This window comes from Xyrauchen texanus, chromosome 8 (genome assembly GCF_025860055.1).
Source record: "Xyrauchen texanus isolate HMW12.3.18 chromosome 8, RBS_HiC_50CHRs, whole genome shotgun sequence".
Taxonomy (NCBI): domain Eukaryota; kingdom Metazoa; phylum Chordata; class Actinopteri; order Cypriniformes; family Catostomidae; genus Xyrauchen; species Xyrauchen texanus.
This window is the reverse complement of record NC_068283.1, coordinates 31,591,612-31,616,638: the sequence shown is the minus strand read 5'-3', so window position 1 is coordinate 31,616,638 and position 25,027 is coordinate 31,591,612. Positions and strand designations below refer to the sequence as shown.

General features: G+C 39.6%; 3 protein-coding genes across 4 annotated transcripts in view; all 3 read left to right on the top strand.

Annotated features, from left to right (window-relative positions):
- The window catches only part of plcl5 (phospholipase C like 5), a 98,662-nt gene extending 84,269 nt beyond the window's left edge, over positions 1-14,393 (top strand). Inside the window, exons 5-6 of the mRNA XM_052131318.1 lie at positions 4,812-4,921; positions 10,753-14,393. Coding sequence (XP_051987278.1) covers positions 4,812-4,921; positions 10,753-10,947 — 305 coding nt within the window. The 3' untranslated portion in view covers positions 10,948-14,393. The remainder of the gene's footprint in view (positions 1-4,811; positions 4,922-10,752) is intronic.
- A 3,886-nt stretch (positions 14,394-18,279) lies between these two features.
- Positions 18,280-21,481, top strand: hcrt (hypocretin (orexin) neuropeptide precursor). The gene is made up of 2 exons (XM_052131325.1): positions 18,280-18,352; positions 20,848-21,481. Exons 1-2 carry the CDS (start codon positions 18,293-18,295, stop codon positions 21,283-21,285), a joined length of 498 nt encoding a protein of 165 aa, XP_051987285.1. The 5' UTR covers positions 18,280-18,292; the 3' UTR covers positions 21,286-21,481.
- Positions 21,204-25,027, top strand: part of LOC127647199 (potassium voltage-gated channel subfamily H member 4-like) — a 34,095-nt gene continuing 30,271 nt past the window's right edge. The window contains exon 1 of one of the 2 annotated variants that reach the window (XM_052131317.1): positions 21,204-21,210. Coding sequence is in view for 1 of the 2 variants with exons in the window: in XM_052131316.1 (XP_051987276.1) it covers positions 24,901-24,976 (76 nt within the window). In the remaining variant the exon portion in view is untranslated. Of the gene's footprint in view, positions 21,211-24,842; positions 24,977-25,027 lie in introns of those variants that run through there. The other variant, XM_052131316.1, reaches the window with a different exon arrangement.

The following is a 25,027-nucleotide window of genomic DNA, read 5'->3' as shown; positions in this document are numbered from 1 at the left end:
GGCGGAGCCCTGGAAGACTCGAGAGACTTGGGAGGCGGAGCCCTGGAAGACTCGGGAGGAGGAGCCCTGGAAGACTCGAGAGGCTTGAGAGGCAGAGCCCTGGAAGGCTCGGGAGGAGGAGCCCTGGAAGGCTCGAGAGGCGCTGGCTCTAGGACGGGCACAACCACTGGCGCTGGCTCTTGGACGGTCCTGGCTACTGGTGCTGGCTCTTGGACGGTCACGGCTACAGGCGCTGGCTCAGGGACGGTCACGGCTACAGGCGCTGGCTCAGGGACGGTCGAGGCTACAGGCGCTGGCTCAGGGACGGTCGAGGCTACAGGTGCTGGCTCAGGGACGGTCAAGGCTACAGGCGTTGGCTCAGGGACGTTCGAGGCTACAGGCGCTGGCACACGGATATCTGAGGCTACAGGCACTGGCTCATTGACGTTTGAGGCTATCGGCACTGACTCATTGACATTTGAGGCTATCGGCACTGGCTCACTGACGTCTGAGGCTACAGGAGCTGGCTCACTGACGTCTGAGGCTACAGGAGCTGGCTCGTTGACATCGGAGGCTACAGGTTCGCTGACCGTGGCTAACGAGGACTCAGGCTCGCTCACCGTGGTTGACGTGGCCGCAGGATCGTTCACCGTGGTGGGCTCAGGCTCGCTCACCGTGGCTGACAAGGACTCAGGCTCGCTCACAGTGACATGCGTGGGCTCTGGCTCGCTCACAGTGACATGCGTGGGCTCTGGCTTGCAGACCGGGGCAGGCGTAGGCCCTGGCTCGCAGACTGGGGCAGGCTCTGGCTCTGGCTCACAGACCGGGGCAGGCGTGGGCCGGGAGGCGGACGTTCGAGGCTACAGGCGCTGGCACACGGATATCTGAGGCTACAGGCACTGGCTCATTGACGTTTGAGGCTATCGGCACTGGCTCATTGACGTTTGAGGCTATCAGCACTGGCTCACTGACGTCTGAGGCTACAGGAGCTGGCTCGTTGACATCGGAGGCTACAGGTTCGCTGACCGTGGCTGACGAGGGCTCAGGCTCGCTGACCATGGCTGACGAGGACTCAGGCTCGCTCACCGTGGTTGACGGGGGCGCAGGATCGCTCACCGTGGTGGGCTCAGGCTCGCTCACCGTGGCTGACGAGGACTCAGGCTCGCTCACAGTGACATGCGTGGGCTCTGGCTCGCTCACAGTGACATGCGTGGGCTCTGGCTAGCAGACCAGTGCAGGCGTAGGCCCTGGCTCGCAGACCGGGGCAGGCGAGGGCTCTGGCTCGCAGACCGGGGCAGGCGTGGGCCTGGAGGCGGACGGTCGAGGCTACAGGCGCTGGCACACGGATATCTGAGGCTACAGGCACTGGCTCATTGATGTTTGAGGCTATCAGCACTGGCTCATTGACGGTTGAGGCTATCGGCACTGGCTCATTGACGTTTGAGGCTATCGGCACTGGCTCACTGATGTCTGAGGCTACAGGAGCTGGCTCGTTGACATCGGAGGCTACAGGTTCGCTGACCGTGGCTGACGAGGACTCAGGCTCGCTCACAGTGACATGCGTGGGCTCTGGCTCGCTCACAGTGACATGCGTGGGCTCTGGCTCGCAGACCGGGGCAGGCGTAGGCCCTGGCTTGCAGACCGGGGCAGGCGAGGGCTCTGGCTCGCAGACCGGGGTAGGCGAGGGCCGGGAGGCGGACGCCTGTCTTCTCCTCCTCCTCCGGGCGGACGAAGTTGGCCGTGCGGGTTCAAGGGGAGCCATTGGCGTGGAGGGTTGTTCGCTGACAGGAGGGGCTGGTGTATCAGGTAGCGGTGAGCTGCACGCTAGTAGGGTCATTTCCAGGTAGTCGCGGAAAGTGCAGCCGGGCGCTGCCTGTGGCACCCACTCCCTCAGCGAGGGGTTCAAGCTGTCCTTGAAAAAGACCATCAATGCAGAGTCCGGGAAGTCAGTAGCGTTCGTCAGGAGGAGAAAGTAGAGAGCGTGGTCAACAAATGGGTGGTCTTCTTGCTGCAGGTTGAGGGCGACATTTGGCCCGAATAGCTGCTGGATCCGTGTGTGGTCTATCGTTCTGTAATGATTGAGGCAGTGAAGGCAGACGGAGGTTGAGGATCCAAACGCAGTTATCTTTATTGACTAGTAGACAGGCAAAACACAAAGGAAAGCCCACAATGGGAACAAAACATAAACTAGAGAACTCGGGCAGGAGGATACATACCAGGCTAACAACATACAACGATAGACAAGGACTGAACAAAGAACCAGGGTATTAATACATAAACATGGTACAAAGGGGCCAATGAACAAACAGAACTCAAACAAGATAACAAGGTGATTAACAGAAGCAAAATGGCAAATTAACGAGGGCAGGTGCAAACAATGAACGGTGAACACGAAAGCTAACAAAGAGACTATGGAGTTACACAAGGGACAAAAGTGAAAAACTAAGGAATGCAAAAGTGACAAAAATGGCAAACAAAAGGGCAACAGCGAAACAAGACAAGGTATACATAACAATGAGGGTTCATAGTAGACATACCACAATTTCCGTGCGAATCGGTCAACGGTTTAGGAGTTATGGGCCAAAATGTAAACATGACCACTATAGCACCATCTTGAGGCTGATCAGGCAGAATTTTTGATATGCTGTAGTACTCTGGGGGACTACCTTCCCTCAATGTTTCAGCTCTCTACAACTTACGGTTTTGTCTGCATGATCAGTTTTAGGGCAGAATTATAATAAAAATAAAATTCCTTACAATTACAATAGGGTTTCAGCCCTTCAGGCTTGAACCCCTAACAAGCGTGATCTCATGAAGTTACTGTGTCAACATTTTTGCTGAACAAAATTATGTATTACTCAACCATGTCATTTTGTGACACTTTTGGCTCACGTGTCAGCTAGCGCAGGTGAGCTACCACAGAAGCTATTCACATTGGAATAAGTGTGTAAATGTTGGTGGGTCTGTAATACAAGCATTAACATTTTTAGTTTTTCAAATGACGCGTTAGAGCAAAAGTAAGCCAATATCATAACATAGCAGTGTGTGAGCACTGAACAGTTGTTGTAGAGTCTCTAGTGGAAAGTACGTGGCAACTCAGTTTCCAAAAATGTAATAAGTATGTTAATTCTATGAGACTAGGTTGCACAAAACAGAATTATTACGAGGACATTTTTTGCCAATTTTGGGAGCATTTTTGTCCATTTCGGTGGCATTTTTACCCTGAACCCCCGTTAATCTCTGACCATGGTATTGACTACTGAAATGTTGGTATTGTGACAACCCCAGCCCTAGTCTTGTTTTTTTTTGTCCTCTCCTTTCCTCGTTCATTTCACAAGCGCTTCCTCACTGCATGCCTTTGAACAAATTTATAAAACGATGTTGTTAGAAAACTGACATAGTACGCAAATGAACTTGGAGTTAGTACAGCTGTCTTCTTATGCAGATGTGCACTTGTAGCCTCATGTCCTTTATGAAATCATATGAATGCGGAGTAACTACATTCAGTTTGACATAAAAATAGTGTTTATGATTTGCAAGCCTTACAGTAGCAGTGTGTTTGCATAAATTTTGCTTTGGCTGTGGAGATGAGAGGACCTGTGCTTGAAGTGAATGCCAGCTGAGCGAGGTGGACAATGAGCAGGTGTTAGGGAGCATTTTGACACCTCCAGGCTTAGTGCCTAGAGAGGCAACATCTGAACTTGCAGCGTTGAAGTGTTTTCAAACATAATTCACACCGACAGTTCTCTTACAAACACGCTCTGTCCACTTCAGTTGAAGTACATACTGTATCTTGTGTTGCATTGATAAAGCATGTCTGTGTCACAAGTGTGTGTTGATGTCTGTGCATTTGTTCATCTGGGTGTTTTTAACCATGAAGCCAGCAAACAGGCAGTGGACTGAAGAAACGAAGTGAGAAAGCAGGTCAGAAGATATATGGTGTAATTATAATCCATATGCTGTCACTTTTAACCTTTGTATATTTACGTAATAATTTGACAAAACATTGAAATAATTTATTCACTGTATGTTTTCCCAAACCTGTATGGCTTTCTTCTGTGGAATATAAAAGATGTTAGGCAGAATGTTGTTTCTCATCAGACAAAACATGGGTGATTAAATGATGACAGAATTTTCCGTTTTTGTGTGCATTATTCCTTTAATCCCACAGAAAGTCTGATTACACATTACATTTCTTTGTTTAGATATTTGTGCCAGAAATCACTAACAAAAAGGTACCAAAGATTTTGGGCTATGGTACCATGGCAATGCAATGATTTTTTTTTGGACATATTTCATGGAAATACCATTTCGTTTTTAACATTTAAAATGGTAGGACCATGGCATTACCATCTGATATCATCATTGTACTGCCATTGTACTTTTTGTAAGGGAATGACTGCTATTGCACTGCACTGTTGATCATTTGTAGCACTTTTAAATAGTTTTATTACAGAGTTTTGGCGTAAAAAACGTAAAACCACTTTTTTCTTACCAGCTGTCAGATTGGCTCACTTACTGACACCATCCATACACCCGTCCATCCATCCATCCGTCCATGTGCTCTGTTTTTTATTCTCCGTACTGGGAATGATATATGGAGTGAGTCACGGATGTGATTTGGTTTCCCTGTGGCAGCTTTTCAGAAAAAGAGCAGCCTCTAACAATAACAATGCTCTTATTTTCTTCTGTGATATCGTTGCCCATATCTTTTACAAATAAAAAGCAAATTCTTGAGCTTCACGTTAGGCGGGTTAGTTGCACGACGGAATGTTGATTGCTGGAATTGCTGACAAATTTTGTCTTTAACTGAGCTGAAACTATTCCCTCAGGGTTGGACTTTCACGAGGATCTGCATCGTATCGGGGTGAGGGAAGGACTGAAAGGGAGGAAGCTACAGAAGGCCATGGAGAGTTACGCTTGGAACATCACTGTGCTGAAGGTTTGTATTTACAGAACTGGATAGGCCATGATATTCAGAATGATGTAACTGAAAGGCCAGCTTCATTCTGCACAGGATCTCACAAGACTCATGGGTTCGGAATTTGCAGATGTGAAATTCTACTCTGAAAATGTATTGCACTCTACTGAAACACCACTGGATACTGGGATATTCCCTTCTCTTTTTGGGAAGGTACAGAAATATTGGCAATAACATTGCTGAATCAGTTTTACTCTAATAGAAAAAAATATTGACGATAGTCTCTCAGATATTTTTTTCTTTTATCTAATTTTGCACCAGGAAAACACTTGTGTGTAATGGACAGTCATTACAAAGGGTCGCTAACAGGTTTGAATTCATTGTTGCCCCTTAGAACATTCATCAATATAATCATTTATAAAATGTCTGTATAGATTACATTACTGCACTAATTATAGTTAGTGCAGTAATGTAGTTAGTGCAGTAATGTTCATGGTTCCATTGTTAGTAAGGCTTGATAAGAATTAAATACTTTTCTGGTAAATGTATAATTACGGCAACACGTCCAGATCCATAAAATGTAGCATAAACAAAATAATAATAAAAACAAAATCAATTTGCTCTTTAAGCAACCACCTATGTATTTACCACCAAAAGCAATCTAGCAATGCCCTAGCAAATACCCAGAACACCAGAAAAACCAAATAGCAACACACACACAAAAAAAAAAAACTCTTAAAACACCTTAGCAACCACAGGCAATGCCCTGGCAACCACCCACAACATCTTAGCATATTTGTGGCGAGTTTTGCATGGACAAGCACCACCCACATTTCTTTAGAAATTATACAAATCTGGTTACATATATACATGTGTCACCATTAGTATTGGGACCTTGCTGTCTGGGCTCTTTTATCTTACAGATTTATACTTTCATAGTTGAGGATCCAGCATCTGGTGGTCTTTCAGTAACAGCAGACATCAACCATATAGCACATATTGTGGGAGAGAATTAATCAGCTATGACGCCCAAAGGCCATTCAGCCCTCACCATTCTTCCCACCTACACTGTGGTAATTAATTTGTGCAGATCGCTAACAACATTGTTAGAGATCTTTATATGTAGTCTTGGCAACTTGATGACACATAAGAAATCTCCATTTAGTGAAAACTTATTTTTCACTGCTCAAATCTAAACAGTTTTTAACATTTCTAAGTACTTTATTGGCTTGATTTTTTTTAACATACATTATTGTTAAACCATCAGTACATACACATAAAAGAATACGGTGCCAGTAATAGTAATAAAGTAATAGTGTGACATATACAGTATACAATCAAATAAAAAACAAGAAATCTCTCTCCTTTTACAGTTTTGTTTTTCTCACTCTTCAGTCTTATTCTTGGTCCCTATCTCTCTCTTTGGAGATGTGTTCTATATTTATGGTGTTTATGATCTGATAAACTTTCCCTAAAGTGTCAAGTTTTGTGACATTAATTGTCTCTGTGCTAATGGAAACACAGATTAACTGCACACAGAGGGAAGTCTAGCAAACAGAGATTAGGATATGTCACCTTTAGTGATGGCGTTAATGAAAGTGTCAAATTGCGGAATAACGTTATGAACTGGATTCTGGTCTAGATTAAGAGTTTGTTTGGGGAACCTGACTTGATTTAGAGCATGTTCTGTTTAAAGTCAGTTTGGAATTAAATAGAAATTGTGTAGAGAGCATCAATCTGAAGGTCGGTTTGCATGTCAGTTTAGAGCAGGTACTGTATGTAGCACAGGTGTGGGCTGGATTGGATTCTTAATTAAGCCTTCAATTAATTAGGACTCAAGAATAAACCACTAAAGACGCCTAAAAGGCCATGCACTGTGTGCATCTCACACATACCATCCTATTTGTGTGTTCTAGTCTAATTATTAGGGTGATTTTTTTAAACTTATGGCCACATACAGTATTGAGGTGCTGCATTTCATTCTAAAACACAGAGTTGAATGCAAATACACACATGTATTCTAACATACACAGTTTATGGGTGCAGTTTGGTTTATTTAGAACTACATTAAGAATTAAAAAGAATAAACCACACACATAAAGTCATTTTCCAGGTGCAAGTTTAGCCCTATCAACAGTTGGCTTAAAGGGATATTTCACCCAAAAAATTAAAATTCTCTTATTGTTTACTCACCCTCATGCCATCCTAGATGTGTTTGACTTTCTTTATTCTGCGGAACCCAAATTATGATTTTTAGAAGAATATCTCAGCTCTGTAGGTCCATACAATGCAAGTGAATGGGTGTCAAAACTTTGGCACTCCAAAAAGCATATTTAGGCAGCATAAAAGTAATCCATACGACTCCAGTGTTTTTATTCATATATTCATAATTTATATTATAGGTGTCGGTGAGAAACAGATCTTTATTTAAGTTATTTTTTGCTAGAAATCTTCCCCTCTTCCTCCTGCCCAGTAGGGGGCAATATGCATGAAGAATTTGAATCACTAAAAACACAAGAAGAAAATGTAAAAGTGAAGGTTTATGTGGAGATTGACTGAGCAGGGAGAAGTTATAGTAAAAAACGACTGATCTGTTTCTCACCCACACCTAACATATCGCTTCTGAAGACATTGATTTAACCACTGGAGTCATATGGATTACTTTTGAGGTGACTCATGTGTTTTTTGTTTTAGCTTCATTTTGGCACCCATTCATATGGAGCAAAAGATCGGAGTAATTCTTCACAATTTTTTTTATTTAAATTCAGCAGATGAAAGAAAGTCACACACATCTGGGATGGCATAAGGGTGATTAAATGATGAGACAAATTTCATTTTTGGGTGAACTATACCTTTAATCCCTATATGTGACATAAACATTAATATTCATACTTTTGAAAGTATAGCCACATAATTTAAATACCATGAGACTCCTGTGGTAAAAGTGCTTACTAACCTTGTGTGTGCAAGTTACTGTATATAAAGTCTTTGAACTTCATGACTACGTAAAGCCAGTAAACCCTGTAAAACCCTTTGCACAATTTGCGCAATATTCCAGAAAGGGCAGTGACATTATTAAATAGAAGTAATGTTTACATTTAGTAAATTTAGTGTAACACGTAAACACGTAAAGTTCATATCCACCTATAAAATAGTCCCACTTCAAACAGATGATTTAAACAACTTTTTGCCTTAACACATTTTGGTATGGAAGAATTTATTAAGTCCTTTAACAAAAATACAAGTTGCAAATTTCTGCCTTTAAACCCTCCCAAATGCCTTGTCCCATAGACTATAATTGAAAGTGCGTTACTGAAAAAATTATTTTCCTTTGTCTTCTGCAGCTAAATGATGAGTCAAAATGATTTTCTGTGAATAAACGACAGCAAGCAATCTTGTATTGGACACAGAACATTCTTTTAAAAGCATCTCTGAAAATAGCATGCTTCATTGTGCTGGTAGATCAGTTCAGTCCACCATAGTCTTACTTTGTGACAAAAATAGATAAGTTTGACAAGTCCCAACTCTATCCAGGAAATGACATCAAACTGTCACCCGAAGCATAGAAGTGTTTCATACAAACTTTATAAACTATATACCACCTTGTCTCTCTGCAATGCTCTTAGCCTCTCTTCTACCACAGCCTAAGAGACTATATGCGTCATGCCGGTATACATAATTCATCCGTTTTAAAATATATCATTTATTTATGGCAAAAGGCTTCTCTATCCAGGTCAGGGAGCCTCTCCAGCTCTGGGCACTCATGTAGATTCTCTCAGATGGTCCATAGTGGAGTAGATGCAGGTATAGCATTCATCTGCCAAAACTACTGGTCTCACCTGTCCTGTCTTTTTTTTATTAGGGCATTGGAAAGAGTTGAGCGCCATTGCAGTCTGAGTGGGTATTACGCAGTGCAGCTGATGTTGCAGTGCTCTTTCTCTGGGAGTTGAGTAACATTGAGTAAAGTTAATTCTGTTTCAGTCTGGTCCTCAATTAGGAATGCTCAGTGACCACACAATGCACTTCTCTGCCTTGTCTGCCTGTGCTGCTCGCTTGGGATATTTAATTGGCTAGCTGATGTATGAATCATAAATAATAGCAATGAGGCCATCCCTGTGTGAATTACAAACCTATTTTTGAAGATAAAATGTATTCACATATTGATTTTAACTCCAATCAGTGGACGAAATTAGTTTATATCTGCCTCATTAAAGGGAAAGTGTGTAATTTTGTCAAATTTGAAAATCCTATCCAAGCTTAAAGGGATAGTTCAACCAAAAAGAAAATTCTCTCATTATTTACTCACCCTCCTGGCATCCCAGATGTGAATGACTTTCTTTCTTCTGCAGAACACAAATTAAGATAAAAAAAAAAAAAGTCTGTAGGTCCTCACAGTTGAAGTGAATGGGTGCCAACATTTTGAAGCTCCAAAATCCACATAAGGGCACCATAATAGTGGTCCAGACGACTCCAGGGGTTCAATCCATGTGTTCAAACACAATATGATAGGTGTGGGTGAGAAACAGATCAATGTTTACGTTATTTTTATTTTAAATTATCCTCTCTGCCCAGTAAGGGACAATATGCATTTAGATTGTGAATTAACAAAAACTAAAGAAGAATGGGAACGTGAAACTGAAGTGGAGATTGCTGACTGAAGATTGCTGTTTGTTTGAGCATCCCGACCAGCCCAAAATAGCAACTCTGGCTTAACTAATGGTGTGAGTTAAGGGCAGGATTATATTTGTCCAACCAATTGAAGACAAGGGGAGTGTTTCCTAAGCCTGTTTAAAAGCATGTCATTATTTTTTGCAATTCCATGCCACTAATGGTACAGAAACTAAGCACTTCACATTGAAATTCAATCAAACATGGTTCTTTTTCAAAGTCATACTCCCGAAATTAGTAAATTTCAAAGTGGCATTGTGAGGCTAGTATGTCCAAGGCAACAATTGAAAAGCAAGGTCTGGGAGAAAGATAGGGAGTACATTTATGTCTGAATGTTTTTGTTGGTGTGAGGTTTGGAACGGTGTCTTCCTATTTTAGTTCCCTCCAAAATGTGCTGGATAAAGAAATACACGCACACACACATAAAACATATAAATTCCCTGGGCACACTCTTATTAGGGCATTCTTTACTCTCTGGGATGTTTCTAGAAAGAGACCAAGAAGACAGTGTTGGTATATGGAGGATATTGGGAGGATTCTAGCTGTGCTGCTTTGTAGCAAAACTATATTTGCAGTGCCATCAACTGCATGTACTCATTCACTTTGGGTTAGACTGACCCCTGCAGGCTGGATCCTTGCACTGACTTTAGTGTTGGTGCATGGACAGATTTATACTCCATATTTTCATCTAGCACCTGTATTGTATTAGGGATGACTGGGGCTAATTGTCACAAAGGCTATAAGTAACTCTAAGGTTGAGTCAAACGACTACTTACACAATAGTTATTCTCTGAGCCTGTTTTCTTTTCTTTTTTTTTCAGAATTAATTACGGTTTAAATGATGCCAAAAATGAATATAATATGTAGGTTGTTTAACAGCAGGTTCTGTTGCGACAGCTTACTCCATATAATGCCCTGCTTTTAGGCCTCAAAAGGTCAACGTGTTTAATGAGCTGTATCTTTATTCCTGGGCAATAATGATGCAAACGTTCAATTCCTTTGTTGTAGCCAAGACTTTAAGTTATTTGCAGATACAGAAAGTGACTTTGAAAAATAAACCTACCCTGATAAATATTTCCATGAGTAAAATGTGTGACAACTAGCCACGATCTCCTTTATAATTCTATATTTTAAATGAAATTTTAAATGGTTAACCCTCTCTTTTTTCTCTCTCTCTCTCTCAGGGCCAAGCAGACCTGTTGAAGCATGCGAAAGGAGAGGTAGTAGACACTTTGCGACAGATTCACTGTGCTGCTCACTCATGCGGATTGGTCAAGAACGGAGCCTCTACATGCCCTGCGTCACCTCTACTGCTGGCCCACTCACGTCCCCTCCACACCATCCACGAGTCTGAGACAGATAACACCACTCTGCACTGATAGAGAGCCAGAAAGAAAGAGAACAGAACAAATAGCAACAAAGAAAGATGAAACAGCAAATAAACAGTTTTCTCAGTTTATATTGAGAAAAAGGTGTTCTTTGCCTCTTAGACCAGGGTTAGGAAACCGAGAGTCGGGTTGGATGAGTCACTGAAGGAAACACAGGAGACAGTTTTACTTTGATCAGTGTCAGGTCTGAAATCGTTATCCCCACCATGGAGTCACATCTTAAAGGATTTCACTCTCCTGCTTTCCTGTAATGGAGCTGCTGTAGAAAAAAGCTGTGATTTGCCATGACTTCAATCAAATGCATACCCCAAACTTAAGCACAGTGGTTCTGCAATTGGTTTTGCTTCAGGACCCAGAATTTACATTGGACATCAAATACAGTTATTATTGTACAAAAGAATCATTGAAATGTATTAAAATAATTGTGAATAATTGCACAGGCCCAACAATATGCCAAATTATTACCATGACATTGGCTGAACAGGAATAGCACTTTTTAAATGCTTAAACAAGCTGAATTGTGATTTACCAGCCTAAAGCAAATGTTGTATTACTAGCTATAGACTTTATTTGGATGCAGTAGCCTTTGATGACACAATGTCAGATAAAGGATACATTTCTTCTTCTTAAAATTTTATAAGCCTATTTATTGTGCTGTCCTAACTATTCACAATGAGGGGAGACAAGGGCTACTTTTTCCAACAGGGAATATTTCTCAGAGTTGGTTTATTTTTGAAAGTCAATATCAGCATAGCCACATACTTAAAATGAAAATTATCTTATCATTTACTCACCCTCACACCATCCCAGATGTATATGACTTTCTTTCTTCTGCAGAGCACAAACAAAGATTTTTAGAAGAATATTTCAGATCTGTGGGTCCATACAATGCAAGTGAATGGTGATCAGACCTTTTGAAGCTCCAAAAAGTACATAAATGCAGCATGAAAGTAATCCAGTGGTTAAATCCATGTCTACTGAAGCTATCTGATCGCTTTTGGGTGAGAACAGACCAAAATATATATCCTTTTTCACAATGTGGCAGAACGACCAGCCCCTTCCTTTCGTTAAGGTCACCCCGCCTCTGAGGCCTATCCCTCAGCCAGGCTCACAATGAAAGTGTGCTGGAGTGAAAGGAGAGGTGCAATTTAATTACCCTCATTTGGGCAGTGTATGATGAGGCGCATCTGATGTATATTCATCTGTGAATATAGCCTCATCACTGCTGCCATAAGAACGTGCTTTTGGACACTGCCCTTACGTACACTGAACCGATTCACTGACAGATCCCACTTTATTTTGGACAATTCCCCCTTGAATAATTTATTCCACTTTTTTGAACATTTTATGTTTATTATTTCCAATAAATGCCTCTCTGAGGCTCTCTCTCATGCTCACCCCACCACAACTATAAATCTTGTCAGCAGTCTCCTTGGCAATCATGATTTGATTACACTTCCTAGCACTATCTTGCGCTCTACGCATGTGTCAAGCACTAGGATGTGTAGTCAAGATTGAAATTATCATCGTGCCTACAGAATGCAATGGCAAGATCTGCAGTGAAAAAGGAGTTATATTTTGGTCTGTTCTTACCCAAAACTGATAAGATCGCTTCTGAAGATATGGATTAAACCACTGAAGTTGTATGAATTACTTTTATACTGCCTTTTTGGTGCTTCAAAGTTCGGGTCACCATTCACTTGCATTGTATTGGCCTACAGAGCTGAGATAGTGTTCTAAAAAATCTTGTGAAAAACTGTTCTTGTCTAGAAAACAACATGCTCAAATTGTCACACTAAATGGGGCAATTTGTCACAATGAAACTTGCCACTAAACCAATAGCATAGGTTTCATGTGAACATATGGGGGTGATGGGGGAACGTTTCCCCACCATCATGACCACCAAAATACACCTGCTTTAAACAGCCTATTAAAGTCTTTAAAGCGAAATTTAAAAAGTAAAACTACAGTGTATATGAAACACAAAACTATTCATGAAATAACAAAAATGGAAAAGGATACACCATTGTATTACACCAAAATATATGACACCATTGTGTAAATTTAAGACATTTACTACACTTGACAACCGGCCCAGATAAAAATGTGACAACATACCTTGACCTGACTGGAAATAGTCCTTTGTCTTAACACATTTAAACTTTTCGGTATCAACTCTGCCTTCTTAATATAGTTGACCCTTGCCTGAATGTTTACCAGTATGGTGTGATTATGATCCCTTGTTTACCCAAGAGCTATAACAAAAATATTATAATATTGAAAATTCTTTGGAGGATAGAATTATCAAAAAAAGATTCTAATTTAAAGGGGGTTTGAACTAGTTGTTTTAAAGCAACATAAAACCTGACAAGAAAAAAACACATTAGACTTTTGACTCTTAATCTTTTCGTTACAGTGTACAACTAGCCCTGGTCTCCCCTTTACTGTAAGTTTAGTTGCAGTTTATTATTTGAATTTAGCCTGGTTCTTTCTCCACTTTCTGCAACCCTATCAGAACAGACCTGTGCACCACCAGTTGAGAACCACTGCTTTAGCAAATCATTTTCATCCATTTAATATTGATCTTTAATCTCCCTAAACTCCAGATTGCCCAATAACTTCCACGAGGTACAGCACTACTCCACTGAAAAGGAAGTCAGGCATTTTGTGCTTTCAAAGAAACCTCCAGAAAAGAGGAAATGGCAGAAAAGAAACAAGAATGGCAAATGTTACCTTGGCACTCTTCTGATCTCAGAACTGCAGATTGCGTTCTCTCACTCCACCTTCTGGCTACTCCACAGATTTTTTTTATTATTATTCTAAACTGGATAACATTAAAACTGTAAGCTCAATACACCTTGGTCCTAAAAGGGGCCTTTCTCCAGAGGTCTTGTGTGTGTGAGAGAGAGAGTGTGTATTTATTTGTGGTGCGTATATGGTGTATTTGGGATAAAATAAAATATGTGCATTGTTTATAACTGAAAACTGGACTTCTCCTTGTTGCGACGGGCTCAACTGGGAAGACTAGAAACTCTGGGAAAAATACAGATCTCAGTTGTTGAGAAAAGCACCACTGAGGATCAGACAAGCAAATAAATATTTCATTAAATTAATAATTTTAAGACAAAGTCAAGGACACTTTATCATTTCATTAAGGAAAATGTCACCCAATAATACACCCTGTTCATGAATATTCAGAATATTGTTATTACTGCTGTTAATATTGTGGGTATGGTGTTAATTAAATTAATTGAGGTTATTTTATATCTGCGTATTACAAAACCGGTGTCATTCTGGACAAGGAAAGGCGAATGGTTGGGAGATGATGATGTGAAATAGTTTGGCTAAAAGAATTTAGGTGTTTACTGTCACATTTTTGTCAAATAACTTCTGTTCAAGATAATTTCTGTTATTTACAAAGCCCATATGATGTTATATAAAAGCTGAATGACATCAAAAATGTCTCCAGGTCATTTATGCTTTGAGTTTCCCAGTTGTTTTTACAAAAATAGTGCTACAATTTTACCACTACCAATGGACCACTACAGCCCAATCAGTTAGGCTCAAGTAAGCCTTTATCGACAACAAACCTGAAATGTGTTCCTTTTAACTCCTATAATAGGCTATTGCTTTTTTGTGTGTTGGTGTTCACTAAAACAAACAAAAAAATACATTAAAGCAATTTATTTAGATTTCATATTTTGCCTTTTCATCAGCCCTAATATTGTACGAAGCAAATTGAAAAATGAAAAAGACATTTGCTTATACTGTAAAAAAACAAAAACAAAAAAAAACTGGCAGCTGTGGTTGCCAGAATAATTATGTAAAAAATAAAGTAAAATGTGAAAACTTTACAAAACAACCTGTACATTTTACAGTTTAAAACTGTTGTAATGTGCATGACCACACTGGCACTGTAAAAAAATAAAAAAAAGTCAGAAACTTGATATTAACCTTCTAAACCTGTGAAAATATGCGTTTTACTTTATAAGTTATTGTTAATCGCTAAATGACAGAACAGCATATGATGACATGAAGTTCACTAATAGTGTCTCTATCAGGAGCCATGATCAATAATCATGAGGAGACATCACACAGTGTCACTCACACAAACACTAAACACTGTCAGGGTAACACGTGTGACATTAAAATAATACAGTAACTAAACTACATAAAATATAACACAGAATACCCCAATGTACGTAACTGATATTAAAAATAAGAAGAAACATAACTATTCCCATAAAATATAATGAAATATGATGGGTCATGCAGGGAATTGTGGGAACACCAGATACATTTTGTTTTCTTTTTTTAACTGTAATTTTAACAATAATTTACTGTAAAATGTACAGGTACTCTCGTTAAATATAATGTACATTTTTACCATTTATTATACAGGAAAATCATACTTTTTACATCTAAATAAATGTCATTTTTACAACATATTATTGTTAAAAAAAATACTGTATTGTCTTTTAAAATATATTACAGTTTTTTACTGTATATTTTACAGTTAGTAATCAGGGGCGTGTCTGGGGGAGGCTGGGGGAGGCAGTGCCTCCCCTAGGATAAGCTCTGCCTCCCCTGACAATTTGAGAAATAATCTGTCCATCTGATCAGAGGCGGCGGCAGCCGATTTTGCCGGGGCTTCAGCCCCGAATGTTTTGAGTGTAGCCCCGAATGTATTTTGAATAGCTGACTGACAAATATGAAACCAGACAAAAGCCTACGTAAACCCCCGAAATCATAAGTTGCCTTATTTCATTGTGCTTTGGCTTTGCACATAATGCATACAGCCTGTAAAAATAGACATAGGCATAATCTAGCCTATAGAATGCTCCTTTGCTGTAGGTAGCCTATGGGCGACTCCGTTTCTTCCTCTCTGTTGAATATGCAGCAGGTAGAGGAGGAGCTTGCACAGTCGTTGACATCAACTAACGTTACTTAGTGGCGAGTTAACGGCAATTAGCAGGAAAGACAGCAAAAATTAAGCAAATGAGGCTTTGGGGATTTTTCCGAAAGAAGTCAGTGGGTAAGAATTCACATTTGTTTTTGTCCTTAAAGTCTTAAGATCATCATCTAGCTGGCTTTCACCCACAGTAGGCTAAACCTCAAGAGTTGTAGCCTCTAACCTCCTTGTTTAGATTGACGCAGCTTGGTAGCTCCGAGTTAACGTAGTCGCCTCTCACACGGTTCAAGCCCCGTTCGGAGTGTACTTTTCTTGTTTATCAGGTGTTGTTTTTGCTACGTATAACCAATAAGCATTAACATAAAATGTATGTGTGACTTGTTTTGTGATATTAATTTGTAGGAAATATACACTTTGATTTGATTAAATGGTTTTGTAGAGTGTAGCAAAGATGAGCAACAGACTGAGGAGCAGCAGCTGTGCCAGAATCAGGCATGGAAACTGCTAACAATTAATCAGTCACTTTACTTTAGAGAAAGTTAAAAGTGAAACATTGTTTATCTCAATGATCCTAATGAAAGGATTTTGACAGATGAATTATTCTCATAGAGATGATTAGAATTATATACAGTTCGATGCCATAGTGTGTCAATTAACTTAGACTAAAGTCATTCATGTATTACTTAGGATCTTATACATCATTTTGACTATTTATGTCAAAAAATATAAATTATTTATATTCAATATTTTTTTTACCTCACTTTACTCACTATAATATAACTCTTTTGTGATGACTTTATGTTAATGTACATGAAAATTCAAGAATCATGATAGATATTAGGGCAATCCCACTGATCTGCTCTTCCCAATACATTTTCTTCAATGGTATTGGTCTACAATTTGAAATATGTAGCACCTGATGAATTAGTTGTTTGAAGCTGATTTGCAATAAGTTATGTGCTGTATCTGTTCTTTTGCATCACAGATGATTCAGGGAGGAGAGAGGATGTTGAGGATAGTACTAGAGTGGAAGATTTAGGAACTGTAGAAACAGGCCCAGCCAGAGCAAAACTCAAAGAATACCCTCTCACCAGCTTTGGACTACAGGGAAGTGGTTGCTAGTGTGAAAATAAAATTGTCTGGGCTAAGCCCCGGATGTCCTTCAATGCTGGAAACGCCTCTGCATCTGATGATAAATTACAATTTAAAAGTGGATTGTTTTGTGCATATTTTTCCATCGCTAGCAGATGAGTGAGGTCTGACACAACAAAAATCCAGTTTAAGCCCTATAGTCTAATAGGGGCCCTGTGCCTATCTCTGGGTAGAAACCAGGCTTAGAAAAAGATATGCACTAAAACTGTGTGTAGTATAGCTTAATTTTGCGCCGATTTTTTCAATTGTTTATGTTGCCCCCCCAAACAAGCCAAATGCCCCCAAACATGATATCCTGGTAACCCCTCTGTTAGTAATCATTAATCTATTAACGTTTTATTTCTGTAGCATTTTTACAATCTTTTACCGTTAAAATTACAGACATTATTTACAGTGTACTTGTATATGCTTTTAATAGTACTGACATTTACAGTAACATGCCAGATGATATCTTGGGTCAGATTTGAATCATTAGTTTTGAATTCCTTCATGTTGTCCATTACTCTACACATTTCTTTAATGGATCATTTGCTATCTGAATGACTTCAGAATCTTCAGTGGATAGGTGCTGGCATTTCCGTGGCTCATTCAAATCCAAACACATTATTTTTGTAATTTGATGAGCATTACTGTATCATAACTCCTGCAATTCATAAAACATTACATAAGCATAAAGAGCTTGTCTTCTTTCCTTGTGGCGTAATGCAGGTGTATTCTGACACAGAGCAGCTATTTGTCTATCATTCTCTCTCTCTCTCTTTCAAAATTAACCCTGAGTGCTCTCTGAACTTCTGCCTCAAACAAAGGCATCCTGCCTTCTGTATTATTCTTCTCATTATTTCTTTGAGACGCTATGGCGTTGTTGCTCTTTTATTCCATTCAGCCTTTTGTCACTGTATCAGGACGCTACATTTGCAGCTAATTAAGGTAATGCTTTATCATACAGTCATTCTATTGGCATTCGCTAACGAAGGTATGTTTGCCCCTCCACAATAGTCTTGAAGAACTCTCTATACAATTACCTGGATACGGGCAATGGTTACCCCTTTAATAACAAAGACGTTAACAACCCTACCAGTTCTTTATAATATCATAATCCGGCCTCAAATGAGAAACATGGCATTGATGCAATATTGGTGACAACAACAGGTGGTTTGCTTTGTCAGTCTAATTAGGGATGTAATTATCCTCAGAGGATGGAGTGGCAAATCTATATAAAAACAGTGGTCCAGTCCCTTAAGAATCACCGAGATTAAACATCAGTTCCATCACATGACCTTTGTCAACAGCATGAGCGGGACAGCAGCGAAACTTATGGACTGCACAGCCAAGGTGAGATCAATTGGAAATTATAAGGTAAACGTATACCGACCTATTTTAATGCTTCAAGAGAGTGTCTATATTTCAAACCTGAAACTTGGACAAGTCCGTTTCTTTCATTTATTTCTACAGTAGATTTACATAAAGGAATAATGAATAATCTGATTGGCTGTAACATTAATATTTTCAAGTAGCCTATGCAGTAGTTAAAGTGGGGGATAGGCCTACTCGCTGGTATGCAGTCCTGCACTTCAATCATTTAGTCAACAGAGTACCGGTAGTTTTCTTGCGTACCACCACTTCGCAGAGTCTCCCGGTAAGATGTTATGTCTTTATTAAATGTAAGTGAGCGATTTGATGAGACCAGTCAATAACTTTTATCTGACCCTCCAAACGGGCTATCCGAGCGCAGCGCGAAACTCAGTGGTGAGTTTAACAACACTCGCACGTGCAACAGCCTAACGCTGGTCTAGTGATCCGTGGTCCATTTCCGGACCGGTCACCGGGGTACGCGTGGTAATACCCGTTTGAGCATAGTTAAATTACACTTCTCCGAAACCTGAACCAGCAACATTTTGGCGAGCACATTTTATCGCATCTTATTCACTCAAATGTATTTATGCAAATTGTTTTTCTGTTGGGTCAAAAACGTTTAAAAAAAAATTCAAATCCGTTACCGAAGTATGTCAGCTTATGAACAACCCGGAATCTGAAAGGAATCTTTGTAAATTTAAGTCACAGTAACGTAGGCTATATGCTCCGCCTAAGTTTTCATTATTATTATTATTATTATTAATAATAATAATATTAATAATAAACCTACATCTCTTTAGTTTCAAAGTTAATTAAAACCTATTTGTTAGTTGGGGGTTTGAGGTCCTGTTTGTTCTTCAGACAAATTATGTAATTTTTTTTAATGTAGGCATAAATAAATGCATATTAAGTGTTTTGTTCATATTATCAGGCCACTGTCACAGTTTGTCGTGTTTTGTTCATATTATCAGGCCACTGTCACAGTTTGGTGTTTGTGTGTGTGTGTGTGTGTGTGTGTGTGTGTGTGTGTGTGTGTGTGTGTGTGTGTGTGTGTGTGTGTGTGTGTGTGTGTGTGTGTGTGTGTGTGTGTGTGTTATTTGAGTCCTTTTTTGTTTCACTTATCAGCTTCATTAAAGCTTTCAATTAGTCTCCGTCTCATCTTAGCAACGACTCCTTACAGTTACAAAAATGTGTTAGTTATGATGAATACAGAAGAGAAATTTGGCCTCGGCTGTGTTCATCTGGATAATCTGGCACCTGCACGTAAAATATTTGAAGAGCCACTCTGTACAGTATAAAACCCAAGTTTATTTATTTATAGTCATGTTAACCGAAACCGTTTCGCATTTATTTACCCCCAAAATGGCGTTAAATACCAACAAGGAGAGTAGGCTACTTGCACTTTTTCTTTCACTCGAAGCACTGCATGTATGATCAGGTTTCAGTGGCATTCTGTGCTTTACGTGTGAGTGTCCTGGGAAAAGCAATCATGACATCGATGTTGCGCTCCCAGTTGAACTACAGAAAAAATTTACAGACTTAAAGTTCAAATAACTAGTTTCAAGCAATCAATTAACTTTCAAAAATAATTATTTGTTTTTAAAATATTTACTAAAGAGTTAACTATGAAATTCAGTGGGATTTTTTTTTTTTTTTTTTTTGGTCAGAAGTAGGCTAATGACTGAAATTTAAAAGAGTAATATTGTTAGTAGCCTAATAACAGCTGTTAGCTTAATGTAACAATAACTGAGAACTTTTGGAATAAACAAAGTTTATAAATCACATGTTTTCAGTCCATACAAAATAATAATCAATGTATTCCTACTTTAAATTGACACTTTCTAGCTTATTTTGTGTGAAGATTTCCTACCTACCAAATCCTATTCGCATCAATAAAATTACTTTTGAATTATGATAATCCGATAAAGAGCCACAAGCAAATAAAACCATTTGTGAGCAGTGTCAGAAATTCACTATTTATTTTTTTATTTTGGAGCAATATTTGTCATCCAGATCAGATTTTTAAGGTTTTTTTTTTTTTTTTTTTTAACGTTTTGGCGCTGTCAAACTGTGACACACTTATTTTAAGTAAAGTTCTTTCTAAAATTTCACAATAACAATTCCAAATTAACTTCCTAAGGTCATCTATAAATTTACATCGGTATCAAATCATATTTTTATTTGGTATGTATTCTGCTTAGAATAAAATATTAGAAAAAAATATTAGAAAAAAAATATTAGATGTAAAAGGAAATTCATAAGGCAATTTTTGTTTTAAATACATTTATTTTTCATTTCAGGGGCATTTTTCACTTTAGGGTGGCATTTTTGCACCGAGTCCCCATTAATTTCTGACCCTGTTTGTGTTTGCAAGATGATTTGAATGTAATAAGCCAAAACTATTTTTTATTTTAATTAACTTATTTAGTTCTACATTTAGCATATTATTGAATGCATCTCTGTCTTTCCATCAGAGAGTTCAGCTACTGCTTCTCATGGCGTTTGTGGCGCACCTGGCCCGGAACGCTGAAGGCGTGGCCACTTGCTGCACGCGCGGCTCGAGGTCCTGCAGCCTCTACGAGCTGCTGTGCCGCGCGGAGCGTTGGAACGACACTTCCATCCTGGACCACATCGGGCGTGTAAATAACGACGCCGCCGCCGGGATTCTCACACTTGGAAAACGCAGGGTGGGCGAGCGACGGGTCCAAGACCGCCTGCAACAACTCCTGCACGGTTCACGGAATCAAGCAGCGGGAATCCTGACAATGGGAAAGAGATTCGATGAGGACTACGGACACCGGCCGCTCGTGCACGCGGGAGGGACTGTTAGCGCGCTTGTGAGTCTCGGCCTCGTGCATCCGCTGAAGCATCTGATGCCCAGTGTACCTGAGACGACACTTGTCGCGTTTTAAAACCACAATTACCTGCCTCAGTAGGTTAGGTAAAATACCAACTCGATCCGTTCTCTTAATAAATGGACTCGACTAAATAATAATAATGGGCAATTTTTTTTTTTTTTTAGATTTATGGTGCGCAGAAGCGTTTTGTTTCACTGTATAAAGCGCTTGTAGGTTTCAGTTCTGTGTAGTATGTAATGTGGTCAGCAGATGGCAGGCGTTTTACATTTTGTAAAATAACAATGACTTGACAATAAAGTTTGGAACAAGTTCTTTGAGTCGGGAAATTTATGAAAGCATATCAGTAGGGGCGTAGCGATCATTATAAAATATGGGGGACTGGGACATTTTACCCCAGTTAATATTTCTCAAAATAGATTTTGTAATCAGTCCTTGTATAGACTTGAAGTTGTGATCTCAAGCTATTTAATATTTCCACCATTGTTTTTTAACTGTAATATAAGATACCGTTTGTGTAACACACTCATTAGACATTTAATACAACAACCCTATATAGTGGGGCATGCTGTCACTGTATGTGTATCACAAAGGGAACCTGATCACAATGTGGGAACCTTCTGTACAACACTAATTTGAGAAGAATATCTAAAGTAAACCAATATAAGCATATTACATAGCCAACATTACATTTTAAATAAATACAGATTGTATGTATAAAAGTTTTTTTTTTTTTGGTGGTGGTGGTGGTAGGAGGAACAAGTGCACAGAACATTACAGTGAGACACATAATATTAAAAAAGGTAAGAGTATAAATAGACATACAAACATTTTTGGAAATGTAATGTAGAATGACATGTGTGCAAGTGGTAATATATGTGGAAGGTCAGGGTATGTACAGTTATTGAATTAAATGAGTGAATTTACATGACATTTATATACATTATTGCACTATGAGAGTCCTGAAGGCAGTTTAGTTGTTCATGTGGTAAATGGCCTGAGGGTAAAAACTGTTCTTGTGCCTGGACGTCCTGGTGCTGAGTGCTCTTCAGGAGGAATCTGCGGGGGATTCCTCCTGAAGTCCACTATCATCTCTGCCTTTTATCTCAAGGTTGTTGTGACCTCCTGTCTGTATGCAGACTCGTCACCTTCGTGGATGATGCAGATGACTGGTGTTATCTGCAAACTTCAGGAGCTTGACGGGGGTCCTTTTGTAGTGAATTTATTCGTGTAAAGGGAGAAGAGCAGTGGAGAGAGAATGCATCCCTGAGGATCACCAATGTTAATAGTGAAGGTCTCGGATAGGCAGGAGCTAGTGAGACTGGGGAAAATCCTATGTGTCAGAAAGCTGTTGATCCACTGGCAGATTGTGTTTGGCACAGAGAGCTGGGTTAGTTTGTTTGAGAGAAGATCAACCTTGATGGTACTGAAGGCTGAACTGACGTCAACAAATAGGTTCCTTGCATAAGTCCAGGTCTGTTGAGGAGTTGCAGGATATAATGCTGTCCCATGTTGACCACATCATCCACAGACCTGTTTGCTCGGTAAGCAAACTGAAGGGGGTCTAGCAGGGGTCCAGTGATTTCCGTCAGGTAGGCCAAAACCAGTCTCTCAAATGACTTCATGACCATAGATGTGAGAGCGAAGATTGGAGAGTTTGAAGAAGCAGGAAACTTTATTTGTTAACATTAACATCTGTTTATGTTAGTTCATAATACATTATTTAATGTATTATGAACTAGGAAGATTGTCTTAAATAATGCATAATTTGTTCATTTCAATCAAATTTGAAATTTCATTAATATTTCAACTATCCTATAAAGAAATATTCTCTGTTGTGATTGGATCAGTCCATGTGAGCCCACTTTGAACAACAGTCATAACAAATATTTCCCCCACTTCAAAAAAACAGTATGTTTTATGGGGGCCATTAGCACCTGCAACGGGGGGGCTTTTTACCCCAAATATTATCCTTTCACTCAATGAACAGTTATTGAAAATCTTTTGATTTGAACACCTTGAGCAAAACCGAAAAATGACTGATTCAGGAATTCTCATTAGCTACATACATTTGCAATAATAATTATTATTATCTCATGGATCTGGAATATTTTGCAGTGTATAGTAACACATATCACTATACTAAATGGTGTTTAAAATGTGCAGTGGTAGTTTTTGTTGCTGTATGGGAGAAACTACAATCAAAAGTGTCTTTTACCTCAGGAGACCTTAAGCCCCGTTGTACTTTACAACCCTATTGTAAAGTGTTACCAGAAATATAAAGCCATTGTAATGGCCAACAGAAATTGTAATTAATGAATTGTATGTAATTACCATGTTCAAAAAGTGTAAGAGGTTGCACAAACCTGACATGAATTTTGGGAGATGATTAGAGCTTTCCAAAGAGCCATGCTTTAATGCCTCCACCATCACTGCCTTTGAAAACCACACATTTCCAAATTGTTCCTACACCGGTGTCAGTAAGCATTGACCCAGAGCTGTATCCTTTCTGATTTGACTTTTATAGAACTTCCAGTGTGTACGTGTTGTGCGAGAGTGAGAGGTTGCCTGTGTCTGGTAATATACTGTATGTAAATGTCTGCTCAGCACAGATGGCCGATCTGCTCTTCCTTTCACACCATCTCTCTCTCCACCTAATTCTTGTAATTCTGGTGAAGTCACTGTACCTTTAAACCCAATTCATCCCTTAAAGTCTCTTTATTTGTGGTTTTACGACACAGTACTGCTCCCATTACAGAATCTATAACTGTCACTCAGAGTCACTAGAGGGATCTGCTTGTGCTACATTGATTTGGTTATATGCATATTTTCTGCATTTGTGAAATATCTTGTTATTCTTTTTATAGATGGATAGATAGATTATCTACTTCATGCCATTATCATTGTTACTGTGGTGTGCTTCTGGTTTTCAAAGAGGCATAGAGAGAAAAGGTGAGCATGCAAAGGGAACAGAGCGAGAGGGAGGGACAGAAGAGTGCAGAGATAGTACTGCGTGAAGTGGAGAGGAGATGTAGTACAGATTGTGCACCTGCCTCAGAAAGAGGACACAAGAGATGAAAAAAGAAGAGAAGGATGAAAAGCATCATTTTACCTCATATTAGGACAACCCAAGAAGCAAACAAATAGGAATTCAAAGCAAAGAGTGAAGTGTGGGCAATCTATAATAAGATTGTAAGGAGGTATTGAAGAGAAAGGGATGGAACGCAAACAACAAAGGAAAGAGGTGAAGCCTGTTTATTGAATTGCTGTTGAAAGATACAGGGGAGAAAAATCCAATTCTTTCAATGAAGAAAGTACAGAACAGCTGTACCAGCGCCTACATTCAAAGCAGGGTGAGATCACAAACTGAATGACTTCAGAAAGTGAACACAATATCACAACCAATTAGACATGCAGTGGTCTTTAAATTGGAGGTATGGAAGATTAAAGTGAGCTGTGTGGATTGTCACTGCTCTCATAGAAACTCCTGCAGAAGGCACTCCGCTGAACTGATGAACAAGTAGCGATTAGCACCTCATCTAAGCCAGCAACCAACACAGTTTGAATCTCAGACTGAATAACCTCACCTCTCTTTCTTGCTCTCTGTTTTGTCTCTTGCTCTCGCTTTTCTTTTGATTTCTGTTTGTAATGGATGTCTGAGGATTGATCATCATGCCTGTGATGAAAGGGCTCCTGGCCCCTCAGAACACCTTTCTTGACACCATTGCCAAGCGTTTTGATGGCACACGTGAGTAATTTTCTTTCTTCAATTTCTGTCTGAGCTTTCAGCTAGTTACTG